Consider the following 22,695-nt stretch of genomic DNA (forward strand, 5'->3'; position numbering starts at 1 on the left):
GTTTTTTTTTTCAAACGCAAAAACTGTAGCTGTGAACATTTATATACTTATCTTCTGAGGTACACATACAAGAGGTTCTCTAGGAATGGAGTTATTGAGACAGAGTTATGAGTGTGTTTGACTTCACAAGACTATTCCTAAAATTTCCTCTCTAATTTCCATTGCTCCAAATTCTATTATTCTACAAGTTATATTGTCAGATTTAAATTTTGCCAATCTGTTGAGTGTAAAATGATACCTCACTGTGGTATTGATTTGCATTTTCTGAACTAGAGTCACATTTATGTTTGAATTATTGTATGTACTCTGAAAAAATTTTGTTCTAGAATTGATAGAGTGCACACACACACACAAACACATACACCACTTTTTTGTTGTTGTTCTGGCCAGCCCTTTAGTGTTTAGATCTGGACTTACCTATTCAAAGAAACTTTCCTTGATTCTTCAAAGTAGGACCCCCCCATTGTGACATTTTTAAGGTATTACAGACATCTTATGCCCTGGGAAGATCACCATCAGAGCACTTGTCATATTATTTTGGGGTTATTTGTACTTTTGTTTTTTTCTCCCACTAGTACTGTTAACACCTACTACCTTATTGGTGTGGAGCTAAATTGAGCAGAAAAATGATGATAAAGAGGTCAGCTGATTGCCTCAGGTCGGGGGCTTACTGCTAGTCTGCATTTAAATGGCATCACCAAAATTCCAGTGTATAGCTTTAACTTATACTTTTATAACCTTTCTTTATTCAATGGTGAAGGCATAAGTCCGGGTAGACTAACACATACTAAGTTAGCTAGTCCAAGGCTGTGGTGATTCCTGGAGATGAAACTCTGTAGTATCCAGAGTGTTTTTTTTTACATTACTATGGCATCCTTCCTTGAAAAATATTAGATAATATTAAGTCTTTAATCACTTTCTTTTCTCATCCTAAAGTCATTTTGGGCATGCTCTGCATGTTATGGTACAATTGAATAATTTATAGGACTTTAATATATTTTATCAATATTCCCTTATTTTATAGATTTTAGACATAGCTGACTTTAAAAAATAATATTCACACATCACTAGATATTTTTAGCCATACATTTATTAACTATACAGTAATGGCTAAGGCGTTGACTATGTGTCTTAATAACAACTAGGACATTTTACTCAAATGAGCACATATACAATGCTCATTTGCATATATGCTTATTTGAATGGGATAAGAAGAGTGATTATTTTTACATATACAAAACATCAAACTTTCGTTTTCCATTTTGGATTTTAGAAATTTTACATATACAACTGCGTTGACATTTTAAATGAAACAAATGGTAGCCAGTCTACCTTCATATGGAATTCTCCTCAATATTAGGATGCTGTTGTCTCAATCTCCTTTAAATGCTGTATGTAATTATTTCACTAAGAAACTCCATGGTATTTTAGTAACTCTACTACAAGGAGGAATTCTAAAGAGTTTTGTGATATAAGCACGTGCCTTGTATATGAGCTACAGCTCAGATACACTTAATAAGCATTCCTTGTTTATGTAAGGTAGATGTTGGTTAGGTGCTAGGGATACAAAAATGAAATCACGCTAAGGTGCAGTAGAAGAGACAGATAAGTAAATAAATACATAAATAAATTATGTGATATCATAATGTAAGTAAATATAAGAAACAGAATTGGTCCTGAGCACAGCATGATTAATTGTGGTTTATCCAAGTAGGGTTTGAAGGATGTGTAATATTTTATTAGGCAATTGCAGGTTATAGAAAGGCTTTCCTGACAGAAGGGGCACCAAAAGGGTGAAGACACAGAAGGGTGAAGCATCAGGTATTGGTTGGAAATGCCAAGTCATACAGCTTGTTGAAATATTAAGTGATAAGGTGAGAGTGGGGCTAGTTGAAGCTGGAACATGAGGAAGCAGAAGGCCATGGTGAGCTTTATGAGCCCTGCTAATGAGCTTGGACATGGTCCTATAGATCGTGAGAAACCATCAAATTTTAAAACAAGAAGTGATATGATCAAATTCTTACTTAGTTTAAATATGGCTTCATTATGAAGGGGAGAGTTTGAGAAAAGTGAAAATCTAGAAACTAAATGAAAAGTGATGGTTTACTAATTTCATACAGTTACAATATGGACAAGAGGTGAAGAAAGGGGAAGAATTAATAGGATTTATTAACTTATTACATGTAGGAGGCATCTAGGAGGTAGGGGAGAGGAAGGAAAATGTGACTAATTTTTATAGGGTTCTGCTCTGCAGTTAATAATTTCCTTGATAAACATAACGTTGCAAGTTTTAGTTTATGTTTTCATAAACTATTATTCTATTTTCGAATAATTTTTATTTTTAAATTTTAGAATGTATTTAATTTCAGTGGCGCCTATATTGGTGGTACCCAGATTGTTCCATTTGTAATAAAAAACAAAGGTATAACACGTGCCAGAGTGGAGTTTAATCTAAAAGACTTTCCAGATTTTTCAATGGATCTTAAAGACAAATCAGGTATATATTTTATATATAATGGTATTATTGTAAAAGGAAAATAGTTTTAAATTGCCCTGTGGTATAATTTCTAACACTAATTCAATCAAGGGAAGTTATTCTTAAATGTTTTTTAATGACCACTGCATGTTTTTCTTACACTCTGTAACTCATCATGGTTTTATTTGTGGAAATACATCATTATTAATATCAAAACACTTGGGTAATACATGAAATGTAACCATTCTTATTAGTGGGTTAAATATGGTAAGTTAAGTATGTTATATATAAGTATATGCCTTAAATGAATATAAAATTATGAATCATTTGTTTTAATTGCTCAATAATTTTAGATAAATGTCTTTGGGGAGCTATCTCTATGTATTTACTCATGTATTAGATATCTTTATGTTAAATTAGATTTAAAGAAAATATGCATTTTTATAAGTGCATTTTATCTGTTTACTCCATGGGTTGTCAAAATAAGACCTATGAACCAAATATGACCCAACACCTGTTTTTATAAATAAGGTTTTATTAGAACACACACAGACCCATTTGTTTGTATAATGCTTATGGCTGCTTTTATGCTATACTGGTGGAGTTGAATAGCTATGATAGGAACCATATGTCTCACAAAGCTTAAAATATTTGTGAGATTATCTGGATTCTTACAGAAAGTTTCCTAATCATTGGTTTAGTCATTTGTTATTCATTAAATATTTGTTGAATCCCACTTACAGGCAAGATAGTAGCATTTGAGTCCATAAAAATAAGTAAGACATCTTACATATCCTTAAAAAGTTAACAGTAAGTCTATCAGTGAGGTAATGGATATGTATTTGTATTATTTATGGACTCTTTGAGGCATCCGAGGTGATCTGACTCTTTCCTGATCAACTTTCACTGGAAAGGGAGTCTCTGAGCTGTTACTGGGACCTCAGATTTAGTTAATTACTTGACCTTGTGCTTTATTCCTATTTGTGTTCATCTGAGTATGACTATAACATACTTCTTGAACTTTGGAGTTATTTTTTAATGAGTTTACTGTCACTGTTTTGCCAATTGTATATTTGTTCCATGTATAGATATCAGTTTTGCTAATTAGAATCTTGGTATTTAGAACAATTCTTTACCGAGCATCTTCACATAGCCCTGCACAAATATTTTAGAAATTGATTTTTTATTGTTATGAATATATGTACTTTTTCACCTCTTATAGAAGAATTTAAAGACCCTGCATTTCCTTATATATATTCTTTGGAATTAGAGGAAAACACATCTCTGGAATGTGGCATAACATTTTCTCCCACACAAGTAAGTTCAGTTTTCTATTCCTCATATTACTGCAATTATGGATATTCCTAACCAATAACCTATTAAAGATCACCCAAGATCTATCTGTAGAGGGTTTTTCTTTCTGACTTGTAAGCATGCCTGGGTATACCTTAATTCAGTAAAACAATTGCTGGAGGGTTTGGCTCATGCTGCAGAGTGCCTCAAGAGGAGCAGAGGGCATGTACAGGGGACCTATGATTGTGTGGTCTTTGTTATACTATCTAGAAAATTCAAGATATTACACATTTTGAAGGAGAGGAAAGTTATATTCCAGGCAGTTGGTGCTTTGTACTTATATTTGAGTGGTGTATGCTCTGTGAACGACTACCTGAAATTATCAAAGACATATTGTGAAGATTTAAGAGGAGTTGCTATGATATTGGCTCCTTTTATTTTGTACCCCTAGATGTTTAGTGATTTAAAAACAAGAGCAAACAAACAGACAAAAAACCTATTCTGAAATGTGCCCAGAAGGAAGGGAGACCACTGGTCAGATTTCAAGAGCCAACTCTGGTAGGCTTTTGCTTCATAGATTCTCTAACAGAAGTGCCCAAGGAGAGAGCTTCTCTCTATGCATGATATGAAAGTGCATATTGCCCTGTAATCCCAGCACTTTGGGAGGCCGAGGCTGGCAGATCACCTGAGGTCAGGAGTTTGAGACCAACCTGGCCAACATGGTAAAACCCCATCTCTACTAAAAGTACAAAAATTAGCCAGGTGTGATGGTGGGCGCCTGTAATCCCAGCTACTCAGGAGGCTGAGGCAGGAGAATCGCTTGAACCCGGGAGGCGGAGTTTGCAATGAGCCGAGTATCATGCCATTGCACTCCAGCCTGGGTGACAAGATGAGATTTCATCTCAAAAAACAAACAAACAAACAAACAAACAAAAAACGGCATATTGGTATACCCTTCCAAGCAAGAATCGAACTTCTATATGGCAATCAGAGTATAAGATTCTTATGTCAAAACTTTTTTTTAATACTCCAACATAGCTAGATTGATTCTACTCAATAGGTATAGATTAAAATTAAGAGAAAGTAACTAATAGCACAATAAAATTGTATTGGATTCTACTAAATACTATCTTTAATAGTCTAATTTTTGGTAATGTTATTTTTACTGAGATTAAATTTGATTTCAGGAACAATGTAAGCTGTTATTTGGCTTTCAGGTGCAAAAAATAAAGTTTGAGGATGAGTTTGGGTATTAGAAAATGATAAAGATTAATTTTGCTATTTTGAAGTTCAGTACTTAAGTTGAGATAAGATAGATAAGATAATGTTGAATAGAAAAACCTCTTTGTCTTGTTCCTGAAAGCATATATCTTACACCTTTAAATATAAGGTTAGCAACAGTTATCTTTTTAAAAAAATATCCTTTATTAGGTTGAGGAAGTTTCATTTTATAGTTTATTGAGTATTTTGATTTTGAAAGACCTGCATTTTGTTAATTTTACTATCCACTTTGATGTTCATGTTTTTGTCCTTTATTCTATTAATATAGTGTATTATATTGATTGATTTTTTAATGTTAAACCAACCTTGCATTGTAGAATAAATCTCACTAGATCATAAGATATAATTCTTTATATATATTGCTGAATTCAATTCTCTAGTATTTCGATGAAGGCTTTTGCATCTATACTTGTAAGGAACATTGGTCTATAGTTAGTTAGCCTTTATTGATTTTTTTTCTTCTGATACCTTTTTTTTTTTTGAATATCAGGCTAATATTGGCTTCTTAGAATGAATTATAGAGTGGTGTCTCCACTTCTATTTTGGCAGAATTTGTGAGGGACTGAATTAATTATTTAAATTGGTGTTATATTTCATCATTGAAGTCATCTAGTCCTCAGCATTTTTTAAAAAAAATATTAATTTTAAACTAGGTATTGAAGGAACATACCTCAAAATAATAAGAGCCGTCTATGACAAACCCACAGCCAACATCACACTGAATGGGCAAAAGCTGGAAGTGTGCCCCTTGACAACCAGCAAAGTCAAGGTTGCTCTCTCTCACTACTCCTATTCAACTTAGTATTGTAAGTCCTGGCCAGAGCAACCAGGCAAGAGAAAAAAATAAAGGGCATCTAAATAGGAAGTCAAATTTTCCCTGTTTTGAGATGACATGATTCTATATATAGAAAATCCCATAGTCTCAGTCCAAAAGCTCCTTAAGGTGATAAACAACTTTAGCAAAGCTGCAGGATACAAAATCAGTGGACAAATCACTAGCATTCCTTTTTTTTTTCTTTGGATATGGAGTCTCACACTGTCGCCCAGGCTGGAGTGCAGTGGCACGATCTCGGCTCACTGCAAGCTCTGCCTCCAGGGTTCATGCCATTCTCCTGCCTCAGCCTCCCTAGTAGCTAGGACTACAAGCTGCTGCCACCATACCTGGCTATTTTTTTGTATTTTTAGTAGAGATGGGGGGGTTTCACTGTGTTAGCCAGGATGGTCTCGATCTCCTGACCTCGTGATCTGCCCGCCTCAGCCTCCCAAAGTGCTGGAATTGCAAGATTTTTTTTTTTGTTAGATGGAGTCTCACTCTGTTGCCCAGATTGGAGTGCAGTGGTGCAATCTCAGCTCACTGCAATCTCCATCTCCCCGATTCAAGTGATTCTCCTGCCTCAGCCTCCCGAGTAGCTGGGAGTACAGTGTGTGCCACCACACCTGGCTAATTTTTGTATATTCTTTTAGTAGAGATGGGGTTTTGCCATGTTAGCCAGGCTGGTCTCGAACTCCTGACCTCAGGTAATCCACCCACCATGGCCTCCCAATATGCTGGGATTACAGGTGTGAACCACTACAACAGGCCAAAAACCACTACAATTTTTATACACCAACAACCAAGCCAAGAGTCAAATCAGGAATGCAATTTCATTCACAATTGCTACAGAAAGAATAAAATACCTAAGAATATAACTAACCAGGGAGGTATAGTTCTTCCCAAAAGAAAGGTAATGTGTATTCATGTCCATACAAAGACTTTTATGTGAATGCTCATGGCAGCATTATTCACAATAGCTTAAAAGTAGAAACAACCCAAATGTCCATCACCTGATAAATGGATGAACACAATGTGGTATATCCATACACTAGAATATTATTTGACAGTATAAAGGAACAAATTGCTGATATGTCCTGCTAGATGAATAAACCACAAAAATGTTATTTTAAGTGAATGCAACTAGATATAAGAGAGTACATTTTGTATGATTCCATTTATGTGAAATTTCCAGAAGAGACAATCTATAGAGTAGATCAGTGGTTACCTAGAGTTAGGCAAATTGGCATGAAGAAGCTCTTGGGGGTGATGGAAACATTCTAAAACTTAATTATGGTGATGATTACACAATTCTATAAATTTACTAAAAACCATTGAATTGTACCCTTTTGGCGAAATATATCACAATACAGCCGTTAGAAGTGTAAAAAAATTATTAATGTAATCTGTTTGCTGTTATAGGTCTGTATTTATAAAATGTTCTGTTTCTTCTTGAGAAATTTCATCTAAGTTACCTAATATATTGACATACATGTGTTAATGGTGTTATTTTTTCTATTTCTGTAAGGTAGGTAATAATTTAGTTCCTTCTTTCATTCCCGATTTTATAAAATTGAGCCATCTCTCTTTTTATCTTGGTCAGCATATCTAAAGGTTTGTCTGTTTTGATGATATTTTCAAGATCTAACTTTTGGTGTTTCTGATTTGCTGTATTATTTTTGATTCTTTATTTCATTCATTTACACTTTATCCTTTATTTTTTATTTTTTTCTGTTTGATTTGATCTTCTATTCTTATTTTTAAGTGTGGAATGTTAGGGCACTGATTTGAGATATTTCACTTGTTAAATATAGGTTTTACAGCTACATACTTTCCTCTAAATACTGTTTTACATTTACCCCAAAAGTTTTGATATGTTTTATTTTCATTTTTACTCTTCAAAATGTTTTGCAATTTCTCACATAATTTATTTTTCACCTATTAGTTATTTGGTGTGTCTTGTTTAATTTCCACATATTTGTTTGTTTCTCTTATTGATTTCTAATATAATTCCCTTATAGTTAGAGAACACACTTTAATTCATTTAAATCACTTTAAATTTATTGCAGCTTGTTTCATGACACTCTATGTAGGTTATTTAACTATATTGCAGTAAGTCTAAAACAACTAATGATTACATCTGGATGTGTATGTGTATGTTTGTGTGTGTGCACATGTGTGCAGTGGTGAAATGAAAGGAATGCTCATTATTTTAAAAATAAACTTGGTAAGATTAGTTTTTCAAACATGTATTCTTCTTATTCTGATTTTTAAAAACCCTTTAAATAAAAAGAAACTAAGTAAGTCTTTTCTCACAAGTTAATATTCTGATAAATTAAGGTATGTCATTCACCTATATAATGTTTATATCTCACATGTACATAGAAGTATGCAGACATACACACACACACACACACACAAACACATGCACACTCTTTCAACAAGAAGAAAACCTAAGTGTTGTGCAGTAATTTATAGGTTTTTTTAAATTTTGTTAAGGCCAAGTTTATACATTTTTCTAATAAGTCTATATTGTGATTTTATATTTTCATATAATTGAAATGTATATAAAACATTTTTCTTAAGGATCATTGAAAATTAGAAACATCTATAATGCAATTGAAGTATCTTACATGACTTTTTTGGAGAATGTATTATATATAATATATTTAGACAATAGTTCACTAACACTGTCAGCAATTTAAAAAGTTCTAAGTATTGCTTAATGTTTAGGATTCTAGAAATTGATTATAAAATTAAAATGAATTATAGATATTTAAACTTCTGTGGAGTGCCACACTTTCCTTAGATTCTGAATCATTCTATGTTAACTGGGTATTTTAAAAGAAGATTTACTCACTGTATTGGAGTGTAATTCACTTCAACAATGAGAAGAACATATAAACTCCTGCAGAGACAACACACCCTTTGAGAATTTGTTCTATAAATCTGTGCCAGTAAGGCAGATTGATTATCTGGTTTCCAGTCATTTCAAATGTCCTCCACTATATTTATTGCTAGGTGTAAGTTGTCTGTCTTTGTGCATGTGTCAAAATGTAAATAGCAAATTGATGCTCTCTTGGTTGACCTATGTAGCAGGAAAATGTGAAATCAACAATACATGATTGATTTATTGTTAGTTTGTAAACCTTCCTTTCCTACACTGTACCAGGTTTGAGCACAGCCTGAAGTGCTAGTGGTCAATTGCAGTTGTATTTGGCATCTTCAAATGGATTTGTTTATTTTCTGTAAGTCACTCAAGCTCCTCCTTTTCTTGTGGGCTACTAATGTGTCTGTCTATAGAATTGTACTTCCTATATGGTAGTCACTACCTGCATGTGGCTATTTGAATTAAAGCTTAAATTTATTAAAATTAAGCTCAACAGAAATGTTGTTTCTTTATCACAATACCTACATTTCACGTTCTGTAGATTCACACATGGCTATTGTACAATGCAGAGCATTTTCTTCATGACAGAAAGTTTCACTGGACAGCACTACTATAGATCTTTCCCTATTATTACTCTTATTTTTCCTGCTGCTGTAACCCAAGTTCTGCCCTGAAGCACAGGCTAGTTCATCTTCAGTGGCTTAGTTACTCTGCAGCTCTTTGCAACTCTCATCTTTGTTGCTCTGTATTTTCCCTGCAGTTTTTGAATGTGAGGGAGAATTGTTCATGCTTTTTATTTTTCCTACTAGCCTTTATCTGTGATTTAAGGATATGCAGAACCTTGGGTAAGCCTTTCATAACAGTTATTCTAGATTTACAATCATTCTTACAGGAAGCTAAGAATAATTCCTTATGGATTAAAGGAAAGGACATTTGAATGACACCTACTCCTTTTCAATTCATAAACATCTCTGTCTACCAACACTGGACTGGGTACTGAAATCTGACTTCATTAGAATGTCCTTTTCAATTTGAGGTATTTCTGTCTTTGCATGACAACATCTGGGAAATCACTTAAAATAGCACACATCACAAAACGTTCAAAGTTTTCCTTCCTCATTGAATACCTCAGTGATTTTATAATGATAGGGCTCGTCTTTTCTTTCAATGTGTCACTTAGTTTCTGTGTAAAAGATAAGTCTTGTATTCTTGCAGTTTTGTTGAAGGGAGAAGATTTCCATGGGCGAAGGAATCATGGAACCTTCTAATTTGGCATTCTGTGTAATTATAGACCTACTTTGGATAAAAACATATTCTATACAAATTGTGTGTGAAGATGTCAGTTAAGAGAAGACAAGTCCAGTATGACTTTTCACCTATACATACTTGATAATCAGAGAAGGCAGGGATTAACCCTTAGCCCTGTGAATTCACCACACAGTTTCAGAAAAATTGTATGTTTCAGGAGGGAGAAACACTTCATACTTGTGAGACAAGGGCTGAGATGAGTACATTGAATTATCTCGATAATTACCAACAGTCATTATCATTGACAGTCACCAACAATCATCAACAAAGACAACATCAGATGTTTTAAAATAAAGCCATCAGTGTGGTCCTGTGTTAAACCTATCCCATAACTTCAGCTTTCCACTCCTATCATCCCTAACTTTCGGACCCAGCACTAGACTCAAAGACAGACAGTGAAGACTCAAGCCCCAGTAACTGTCGACTCAATTCATCATGACTCAGATTCCTCTTTATTTCAGTCATTTTCCAAAATTGGAGCATCCTGTGAATAGCTTCTCTTCTCTGTCAGCTCTGATTCCCCTCACACTTAGTTTCCCTTCCCTTTTTCTCTGCCCTCTAGAACCCCCACACTTCTATAAGTCCTCTGTATTTTTCTGAGCTTCCTTTTTCTTCATGATTTCTTCTTACTGGGAACATGGCTATCTCCACAGCACCGTTTTTTAAAATAGCATTTCCTATGAATCTTGCTGTGGGTCCAGAAGTGATCCTTTCTGGAGGCCTTGTTCCCTTGGGTGATTTTTCTAGAGGGTCCTTATCTGTTAAAACTTCTGCTTCTGGCTAGGTGTGGTGGCTTACTCCTGTAATCCTAGCACTTTGGGAGGTTGAGGTGGGCAGATTACCTGAGGTCAGGAGTTCGAGACTAGCCTGGCCAACATGGTGAAACCCTATCTCTACTCAAAATACAAAAAATAGCTGGGCATGGTGATGCTCACCTGTAATCTTAGCTACTAGGGAGGCTGAGGCAGGAGAATTGCTTGAACCCAGGAGGAGGAGACTGCAGTGAGCTAAGATCACACTACTGCACTCCAGCCTGAGCGACAGAGTGAGACTCTGTCTCAAAAAAATTAATAAATAAAATAAATAATTTTAAAAAGCCTGCTTCTTTGAACTTTGAACTTTTATTGTGTGAGTTTGCCAGTTCCCCTCTTGTGAAATCTCTGGTGAGTGGTCTCTTGTGAATAGTCATCTTCAGATGTGCTCCTGGTCACTGCCAGCCAGACTCATAGTACATCCGGCACCCTACTCATCTCATTTTCTGAGTGATTTCAGTATCCACATGGAGGTTTATCCAGAACCCTGACCTCGTACTTCCTTTTTCTTCATATTTCTATTGATGTGGAAGAAACTAGTGACACATTGAAAGAAAAGACGAGTCCTATCATTATAATTTTCTGTTTCTTCACATTTCCAGTCCCCTCAGCTCCTGTTAAAAACTAATCTCCATCCAGCGATCAGATGAAGATGACAGTTTGGGAAACATACTCTTCAGCAGTGTTTGACTTTAAAATATGAGTCCATATTATTAATACATAAAAAAGCCTTAAAAATAAAATAATAGCCTAAAATAATAGTACTATTATAATATGTATGATATTAATACTCAAATTAAGAAAAAAAGCAGATGAACCAGAAGTGGAAAAACAGAAATGAGACACAAAATTTAACTAGCTACTGCTGATTAAATACTAAGATTCCAGGGAAATAAGATCAACGTTTTTGTTGTTTTTTCTTTAGCTATGAAATATCAAAACAGGTTGTATTTGAACCTGAAATACTACATCTTTATGCAATTTATTCCTTGATGTCTGCATGCTAGTGCCACTGCAGAAATAGATTATCATGGGAATGAGTTGCTTGCTGTTTTGACAAAAGAGTTGAAACCTCCAGGAAAATAACATATGAGCAGTATTTTATGCTTCTATAATTTGGTTATAAGAATAGACTGTACATAAGATTCTAAGACAGAAAATAGAATTGGCAGTGGTATGGCCAGTTAAAGTTAAATAAAAATAGAAACCCAAGTGTTTTGCCTATTAGGGTAATATGAATGACTAGAGCTGAACATATGCACTTAATAATGTTCAGCTCCTCATTTTATTTAAAACTATTTAGATTGTCAGCACCGAGTTTATGAGTATAGCACAGCACTAGATAAATGTACCTCTGAACCCATCAATGCTTGTTGTCATGATCTTGGAGGTTTTGGCATGTGAGAAGTACTATTATTCTTCCCTTTTCACATTTAAAATACTCACATTCTTGCCTGTTTTCTACCTCCCACCTCTAGAAGCTTACTAAGGTACCATGAAGTAACAGGGTTGACCATCTTAATATTTTTTAAACCTAAATAATGTAAGGTTTTGGTAAAAAAAAAATCAACACAAAGTTTAAAGCATGTCATTAGAAAAAATGAATTTTTATTTTAAATTATTTGTAATGTAACTTGAAATGCAATAAGAATTTTCTCATAAATATGTAAATATTTTAGCATTGATATTACTTCTGTAGCATTTTCAGCTTTAGTATAGAGCAATTTTATTTTTATCAATTTAAATTTCTAATAAATTATGTAATTTATAATTTTATTTTCAAAATTGAAATTTGAATCTAAAGAGATAATAATGATATTGTCTTTGAGTTAACCCTTTTTTATATGGTTGATAGTAATGTCTATAATCTCATTTTTTATTTTAGCTATTCATGTCTCCTTTCATTTGTTTACTGTCAGACTAGTTTAAAGTTTTGTAATTTTTTTTTTTTTTTTTTTTTTTTTTTTGAGATGGAGTCTTGCTCTGTCGCCTAGGCTGGAGTGCAGTGGCACGATCTTGGCTCACTGCAAGCTCTGCCTCCTGGGTTCACGCCATTCTCCTGCCTCAGCCTCCTGAGTAGCTGGGACTACAGGTGCATGCCACCACACCTGGCTAATTTTTTTTGTATTTTTAATAGATACGGGGTTTTACCGTATTAACCAGGATGGTCTCGATCTCCTGACCTCGTGATCCGCCCGTCTTGGCCTCCCAAAGTGTTTTGTCATTTAAAAAATATTTTTTAACCACCAACTTTTTGTTTTATTGATTGTTGTGATTTCTCTGTTGATATTCTCATTTTGTGTATACATTATTTTCATGATATTCTTTTGTTCTTTTCTATGGTTTCCTTTAGTTCTATGAACATATTTAAGACAGTGGCTTTAAAGTCTTTTTCTAATAAGTCCTATGGCTGGACTTTCTTCATAATCTTTGTTTTGTTTTGCTTTTGATTATTGAAAACTGGACATTTGAATATTATAATATGGTAACTCTGTACATCAGATTATCCTCCTTTCCCTGGGTTTACTCTTCTTGCTTAATGAAGGCTGTAGTCATCCATTTGTTTATTGACTTTTCAAAACAATTATTGCAAAGAATACATTCTTTGCTATGCACAGTCACTGAAGTGTCTGTTCCTTTAGCTGGTGTTGAGTAGTGTTTTGAGATATATTTCCTTGAATGCCTGGAACTAAAATAATTGGACACATAAACAAAAACACCTATCATAGTCTTTTTGGATAGAGTGTCCTGAGGCACTTCTTTAGCAGTTAGTGAGGTCGTTTACAACAATTTCTTAGTTTTTATTTACCACTTGAACTTAACCTAGAGTCAGACAAAGATGAAAGTTTAGCAACTTCTCAGGTATTTTCTGAGCACATGTCCTACTCTGAGTATCCTTAATGCTTTCTAAATTCTTCAGGGCAGTTTTAAATGCCTTAATTTCTCTAAAAGCTCCCCTACTTTTATTTCCAGCCTTTAGGTAGTGTTTGCATGTCTCAACCATAATATTCTGTCAGGTGGCTTTGGGTTTTTTGTTTATCTTACAATATTTTTGAGCAATTTCACTGCTTTTCTGCGTTGAGTGAGTTCAAAGATAGGCAAAACATGGCAAGCACCTTGCATCAGTCCTTCATGTACCCCCAAGAAGGTTAGAAGAGACAAACACAATAATTTCTGAATGAAGTCTGTTCTGTTTCATCAAAAACCAGGTACCTTTGTTTAAGTTCCTTGTAGATTGTGGGTATTAGACCTTTGTCAAATGGGAAGATTGCAAAAATTTTCTCTCATATTGTAGGTTGCCTGTTCACTGTGATGCTAGTTTCTTTTGCTGTGCAGAAGCTCTTTAGTTTAATTAGATCCCATTTGTCAATTTTGGCTTTTGTTACAATTGCTTTTGGTGTTTTAGTCATGAAGTCTTTGCCCATGCCTATGTCCTGAATGGTATTGCCTAGGTTTTCTTCTAGGGTTTTTATGGTTTGGGGTTTTACTTTTAAGTCTTTAATCCATCAAAGGATATGAACAGACACTTCTCTAAAGAAGACATTTTTATGTGACCAGCAAACATAAAAAAAGCTCATCATCACTTGTCAGTAGAGAAATGCAAATCAAAATTACAATGACATACCATCTCACGCCAGTCAGAATGGCAGTTATTAAAAAGTCAGGAAACAATAGATGCCGGTGAGGCTGTGGAGAAATAGGAACGCTTTTAGACTGTCGGTGGGCGTGTAAATTAGTTCAACCATTGTGGAAGACAGTATGACGATTCCTCAAGGATCTAGAACCAGAAATACCATTTGCCCCATCTATTCCATTACTGGGCATATACCCAAAGGATTATAAATATTTCTACTATAAAGACACATGCACAGGTATGTTTATTGCAGCACTATTTACAGTAGCAAAGACTCAGAACCACCCCAAATGCCCATGAATGATACACTGAATAAAGAAAACGTGGCACATATACACCATGGAATACTATGCAGCCATAAAAAAGAATGAGATCATGCCCTTTGCAGGGACATGGATGAAGCTGAAAGCCATCATCCTCAGCAAACTAACACAGGAACAGAAAACAAACACCACATGTTCTCATTCATAAGTGGGAGTTGAACAGTGAGAACACATGGACACAGGGAGGGGAACAACACACAGTGGGGCCTGTTGGTGGATGGAGGACAAAGGGAGGGAGAACATTAGGACAAATACCTAATGCATGCGGGGTTAAAACCTAGATGACAGGTTGTTAGGTGCAGCAAACCACCATGGCACATGTATACCTATGTAACAAACCTGCACATTCTGCACATGTATCCCGGAACTTAAAGTAAAATAAAAAATTAAATTAAGTTAAAAAAATAAAGGAAACAGGTCCCAGGGTCTTGCACTGGGGAATGAAAGCTGCTAGCCTCAAGACAACTGCTGAGTCAGAGAGAGTGGAACAAGGGCAAGTAAAAGTGCCACAAGACTTTCCTGCTGTTTTTAAGTTGTCTTTTTTTTTGGTTTTGATTCAGTATTCACTTGATTGCTGTAAACTTTTGACTTTTTTCCAGTTTTGACAACATGGTTCCTGCCAGTTTTTGCGTGTTTTTGGTGTTTCTGTGGGGCCATGGACATTTGGAGCTGCCTGTATACCATTTAGCTGAAGCCAACCTTTTTAGTTTTGATACAACCCCCAAACAAGATCGACTCTTTCTTTTCTCTTTGATGCAGACTTTTTGTGTTTTCATCTAGACTGGACCACATATTCTTTTCTTTTTTCAAAATAAGGGGCTGGCACTATATAATTGCAAATATATTTTGTAGCTCTGAGTGTTAATTGTTTTATGATTCACCTGCGTAGGTGCCGATATTGTCAGTCCATTTTGGATTTTGAATTCAGATGTATAAAAATCAGAGCCAAGGAATTCGCTTTAACTTTTTAAAAAATGTGCATACACTAAAAGTCTCTTTCTGATATATGAACATTAACAAATATATACAATTGAGCAAAAAATACCAAAATCAATATAGAGAACAGTTACATCACCTTCTGTACATTTTTCTTGTGTGTATTACTATAGGCTGTGAAGGGTACTAGGTGAATGAGGGGGAGGTGTCGGTGGTTAATGGGTACAAAAACATAGTTAAAAATAATGAATTAAGACCTAGTATTCAACCTCTCCTCCACCTCCAGTCCATGGCAAACACTAATCTGAATTTGACCCCATAATTTTGCATTTTATAGAATGCCACATAAGTGAAATCATAAGGTATTCATAAGATAATCATGAGATTTTCAGTCTGACTTCTCTCACTTAGCATAATAAATTTGAAATTCATCCACATTATTGTATGCAACAGTAGTTCATTCTTTTATTGTTGAAAAGTAAGTTTGTTATTCATTCGCCATTTGGAGAGCATTTGGATTATTTTCAGTTTTTGGCAATAAAGAATAAGTTGTATGAGTAAGTTTCACTTCTCTTGGGTAAACACCTAAATCTGGGAGTCCTTAGCTTTATGTGAAATATATACTTAACTTTCTAATAATGAAGAAACTTGTTTTTCAAAGTAACTGTAAAATTTTGCATTCTCATCAGCAATGTATAAGTGTTTTACGTGTTCACATGTTATTTTTGTTTAAGCAATTGTGATAGGTGTGAAGTGATATCTCATATAGTTTCAATTTGCTTTTCCTTAATATGAAACATCTTTCCATGTGCTAATGTGTAATTTGCATAGCTTCTTTTTTGAAGTGTCTTTTCAAATATTTCTCCGACCTGTTTCATTAATTCATTTTTTTAAATCGAACTTTGAGTGTTCTTTGTGTACTTTGGATACAAGATAGATTTTTTGTGAGAAATGGGTTTTTGACTTATACTTTTATTTTCTTAATAATGTCTTTTAAAATAACAGACTAAACAATTGATACTGTACAATTTAATTGCTTTTTAATAGATGGTTTAATAGATGGTTGCTTTTGTATTCAAGAATCTTTGCTTACCCAAGGATGACAAGGATTTTTTTTTCCTATAATTTCTTCCTAAATATTTATCACTTTGGATTTTATATTTAAAATCTGGTTCCTTTTGAATGAATAAGAATTATTTTAAAAATTTATTTTTATCTTTTAGAATTATTTTTGGACTCATTAAAAATGAACCATCTTGTTTTTAAAAAATGTAGTTCAATGTCACAAGATAATTTTATTTTTTAAAACTGCTTTTTAAAAACTGTGATTTGGCTAAATAATACCCCATATTTCTCAAAGCAAAAATTAACAAGTATAATGTATGTTTTTTTCCTATCAGGTGACAATAGTTGAATTTATCATTCAAGTTCAGATTAATTTCTTTGAGTCTTCAAAGCTCTACACTAAATATTTGTCCAGTTCTCCTTCGAATCCAAAAACAGTACCACTGATCCGACCATGTTATGTTCAAGCTACTGGTATGTAACAAAAAATAATCAATCGGTGTGGATAGGCCAAAGATTTGCACTTAAGTGTCTAAAAGATAAAAAATAGAATATGCTATTTATTTTTCATAAATGGAAATATTAGAAAATAAAATTTTAAGAGGATTCCTTTGTGTGTCACTTAAATTGTGTCTATGAGATTTGAATGTTCATAAACAGCACAGATATAATCTCTGGCAAGCAACTTGCTAAAAAAAGAGAGTAGAATTAAAATCAGGCCAATTTAGTATGTTATTGTGTGGTCAAGTTTAAATAATTAAGACAAAATATAAATTATTAAAATATTACAAAATGCATTTAATATAAAATAAAATAATAATAATTTTGTTTAAGAACATATCTCTCTTCCAAAGGGATGGGTTACTAAAAGACTAAGTACATGAAAAAAAGAAGTATTTTACAAATTTGAAAGTTTTGCTGAATTTTTATCTATTCATTTTCTTCAAATATTTAAAGATAAAAACTGATATACTCTGCAAATTACATTTTTGCAAGTTGGCTTTGCTTTCAATTATATATGTGTATTTTTCGTGAAAAGAAAAGAAGTCTCTATTTTGTTTTTATAGTTCTGATATTAAGTTAAATTGTCATTAATTATAAAATAGTAGGGAGTATCATATCAGTTAATAATTGCATTTGGTAACTAGTAAGAGAGGTCTCACAAAAATAGCGTGCACATGATAAAAATATTTCACTCTCATTTAAAATCCAGAATTAGGAATTCCACAGCTGATCTGGAGGCTCAATGAGGTTAAAGTTTTTCCCTTTGTTTTAAGAATTTCTTTTGGAAAGTAGTCATCATCTAATATTGCTTCCTGAATTAGGTAGATAAGCTTTCAAAACACTTGTTTGAAAATTAAAAATTAAGATAGCATTGTTAAAGAAAATTGGAAAATGTAGAAACAAAAATATTATCTGAAATTCAAATATTTAAAGTGTTCTTAATATTTTGATATCTTTTTTGTTCTATACATTGCTTTTGTTAATTTATTTTTTAAATATGCTTGTGATCTTACTCCTTATGCTAAGTGGAAACCAGCTCTATTTCATTTTATTTTTTAATTTTTAATTTTTGGAGGCACATAGTAGATGTATATCTTTATGGGGTACATGAAATGTTTTGATACTGGCATGCAATGGGTAATAATCACATCATGGAGTATGGGATATCCATCCCATCAAGCATTTATTTTTTTGTGTTACAAACAATTCAGTGATACTCTTTTGGTTATTTTTAAGTGTATAATTAAATTATTATTGACTGTAGTCACCCTGTGGTGCTAGCTAATACTAAGTCTTATTCATTCTTTCTAATTATCCTTTTGTGCCCATTAACCATCCCCTCATCCTCCCCCTCATCCACCTACTACCCTTCACAGCCTATAGTAACCATCCTTCTACTCTCTGTCTCCATGAGTTCAATCGTTTTCATTTGTAGATCCCACAAATAAGTGAGAACATGTGATGTTTGTCTTTCTGTGCTTGGCTTATTTCATTTAGCATAATGACCTCCAGTTCCATTCATATTGTTGCTAATGACAGGCTCTCGTTCTTTTTATGGATAAGCAGTACTCCATTATGTATCTGTACCACATATTCTTTATCCAGTAATCTGTTGATAGAACCTTAGGTTGCTTTCTAATGTGGCTATCAATGAACAGTGCTGCAACAAGCATGTGAGTGCAGATATCTCTTTGATACACTGATTTCCTTTCTTTTGCGTATATGCCCAACAGTGGGATTGCTGGATCATATGCTAGTCTTTTTTTTTTTTTTTTTTCTTCGAGGAAACTTCAAACTTTTCTCCATAGTGGTTCTACTAATTTGCATTCCCATCAACCAACAGTGCGCAAGGGTTCCTTCCTTTTTCTCTGTATCCTCACCAGCATTGGTTTTTGCCTATCTTTTGGACAAAGGCCATTTTAACTGAGGGGAGATGATATCTCATGTAGTTTTGATTTGCATTTCTCTGATGATCAATGATGTTGAGCACATTTTCATGTGTCTGTTTGCCATTTGTATGTTTTCTTCTGAAAAATGTCTATTCTTTTGCTCAATTTTAAATTGGATTATTATATTTTTTCTCATAGAGTTGTTTGAGGTCCTTACATATTCTGGTTTTTAACCCATTTGAAGTTTCCTCCAAAAAATACAAATAAAGCTAGCATATGAGCCAGCAATCCCACTGCTGGGCATATACCCAAAAGAAAGGAAATCAGTATATCAAAGAGATATCTGCACTTCCATGTTTGTTGCAGCACTGTTCGTGATAGCCAAATTAGGAAGCAACCTAAGGTTCCATCAACAAATTACTGGATAAAGAAAATGTGGTACAGATACACCCTTGTCAGATGGGTATCATGCAAATATTTTATCCCATTCGGGTATTGTCTCTTCATTTTATGGATTGTTTACTTTGCTGTGTAGAAGCTTTTTAAATTTGATGTGATATCGCTTGTCCAGTTTTGCTTTGGTTGCCTGTGCTTATGAGTATTATTCAAGAAATTTTTGCCTGGACCAATGTCCTGGAGAGTTTCCTCAATGTTTCCTTGTAGAAGTTTCATAGTTTGAGGTCTTGAATTTAAGTCTTTAATTACTTTTTATTTTATTTTTGTATATGGTGAGAGATAGTAGTGTAGTTTCATTCTTCTGCATACGGATATCCAGTTTTCCTGTAGCATTTATTGAAGCAAGTTTTCTCCCCATTGTGTTTTCTTGGCTTTTTTGTTGAAAATGAGTTCACAGTAGGTATGTGGATTTGTTCTGGTTTGTCTATTTCATTGCATTTGTCTATGTGTCTGTTTTTCTGCCAGTACCATGCTGTTTTGATTATTATAGCTGGGCAGTATAAAGTCAGGTAATGTTATTCCTCTAGTTTTGAACTTTTGCCTACGATAGTGGATCTTTCGTGGTTCCATATAAATTTTAAGATTGTTTTTTCAATTTCTGTGAAGAATGTCATTGGTATTTTGATAGGGGTTAGATTGAATCTGTAGATTGCTTTGGGTAATATGGATATTTTTTACAATAGTGACTCTTCCAAACCGAGAACATGAAATATCCCATTTTTTTTGCACCCTCTTCAATTTCTTAATGTTTCATAATTTTCATTGTAGAGATCTTTTACTTCTTCGATTAAGTTAATTTCTAGGTACTTAATTTTATTTATGGCCTTTGTAAGTGGAATTACTTTTAAAATTGCTTTTTCATATTGTTTGCTATTGGCATATAGAAATCTACTGGTTTTTCTGTTGATTTTGTATCTTGTAACTCTACTGAATTTGTCATTTATAATATTTTTTGATGTAGTCTTTAGGTTTTTCCAAATACAAGATAATGTTGCTCTGTAAACAAGGTTAATTTTACTTGTTCCTTTCCAGTTTGTATGCCTTTATTTCTTTCTCTTGTTTGATTGCTCTTGCTAGGATTTCCAGTACTGTGTTGAATAACAGTGGAGAAAGTGAATATCCTTGTCATGTTTCATATCTTAGAGGAAGGCTTTCAGTTTGATAGTATCTGTGCGTCTGTCATGTATGACTTTTATTACGTTGAGGAATTTTCCTTCTATCCCCAGTTTTTTGAGGGCTTTTTATCATGAAAGGATGTTGAATTTTATCAAGTGTTCTTTCAGCATTAATGGAAATGATCACATGGTTTTTGTCCTTCATTCTGTTGATATGATTTATCACATTGATTTATTTACATATATTGTTCCATTCTTGCATCCCAGGGATAAATCCCACTTGGTCATGATGAATGATCATTTTAATGTATTGCTGAATTTGATTTGCTAGTATTTTGTTGAGGATTTTTGCATCAATATTCATCAGCGATATTGGCCTGTCCTATCTTTTTTTTTTTTTTTTTTTTTTGATGTGTCATTGTCTGGTTTTGGTATCAGAGGAATACTGGCCTCATAGAATGAATTTGGAAGTATTCCATTGTCTTCTATTTTTCAGAATAGTTTGAGGAAGATTGGTGTTAGTTTTTCTTTAAATGATTGGTGGAATACAACAGTGATGATACCAGGTTTTCTTTACTAAGAGACTTTTTATTATGTCTTGAATCTCATTACTTGTTATTGGTCTGTTGAAGTTTGGAATTTCCCCCTGGTTCTGCGGTAGTGCTCCTCACACGGGGGCACCAGTTGTGGGGGGGGGGGGGGTGTCCCTTGCAGACTCCTGACTTAGCAACAGATGAATGAAGTACACTGACACACAGATATTCTGCTTTGCCAGTCCAGCTGAGTGTCTGAGCCTCTTACAGACTCCAGCAGAGTCCTGTAAACAGTTGAGACTGCAGCTTCAATCAGTCAGTGAGACTTGCATTTATTTAGTAAAGATTAAAAGGTCGTGAGTAAACATCACTAGAGGGTAAAGATTCAAGGCCAGGTTCCTAGGCCTAAAGCAAACACCCTTTGCAGGTAATAAACTTCTGCGGACCCTCTCCCCCCGTCCCCCGCCCCCCGCAGTGCGAGGCAGTTAAGCACCTGTGGTAGGACAAAGGTTAGTATAATATATACTTAGGTACATATAAGTAAACAGGTTAGTAAAATAAACTCCACACATTCCTTTGTAGCACCCTAATCTTTCTGGCTCCTGCAAAGACACCCTGGCTGCCTTCAGCCAAGCAGTGTGAAGCTATGCAAACTCTCAGGCCTTCCAAGAGAGTTTGTCGCTATTTCTATAACTATCTTTAACATTTTTCCCACTAGCCTGACTGAACCCCAACATGGTTCAACCTTGGTACATTGTATGTGTCTAGGAATTTATCAATTTCTCCTAGATTTTTCGAATTTAGTAGTTTATAGTTGCTCATAGTAGCCACTAATGACCCTTTGAATTTCTGCAGTCTCAGTTATAATAAGCCTTTTTTAAATCTCTGATTTTATTTATTTGGATCTTCTCTCTTGTTTTTTAATCTGGCTAAAGGTTTGTCAATTTTGTTTAACTCTTCAAAAAAATCAACTTTTTGTTTCATTGATCTTTTGTACTCTCTTCATTTCATTTTTTAAAATTTATGCTCTGATCTTATTTCTTTTTTTCTACTAATTCTGGTTTGTTCTTGTTTTTATAGTTTTTTAAGATGCATCATTAAGTTATTTGAAGATTTTCCTCTTTTCTGATGTAGACATTTATAGCTATAAACTTTGCTTTTAGTATTGCTGTTGCTGTATCCCATAGGTTTGGATACGTTGTTTTCTTTCTGTCAATTTGTATAGTTTTCAAAATTCCTCTTATTATTGATTTCTTGTTTTGTTCAATTGTAATCAGAGAAGATGCTTGATATAATTTCAAATTTTGAATGTTTTAAGACTTGTTTTGGGACCTGACATACGATTCTTCATTGAGAAGAAGTGCCATTT

General features: G+C 34.0%; 1 protein-coding gene across 1 annotated transcript in view; it reads left to right on the forward strand.

Moving 5' to 3' along the window:
• Positions 1-22,695, forward strand: part of CFAP47 (cilia and flagella associated protein 47) — a 429,680-nt gene that overhangs the window by 64,331 nt on the left and 342,654 nt on the right. The window contains exons 20-22 of the mRNA XM_015443631.3: positions 2,353-2,497; positions 3,699-3,793; positions 17,165-17,303. Of these exons, the coding sequence (XP_015299117.3) occupies positions 2,353-2,497; positions 3,699-3,793; positions 17,165-17,303 (379 nt within the window). The remainder of the gene's footprint in view (positions 1-2,352; positions 2,498-3,698; positions 3,794-17,164; positions 17,304-22,695) is intronic.

Source organism: Macaca fascicularis, chromosome X (genome assembly GCF_037993035.2).
Source record: "Macaca fascicularis isolate 582-1 chromosome X, T2T-MFA8v1.1".
Classification (NCBI taxonomy): Eukaryota; Metazoa; Chordata; class Mammalia; order Primates; family Cercopithecidae; genus Macaca; species Macaca fascicularis.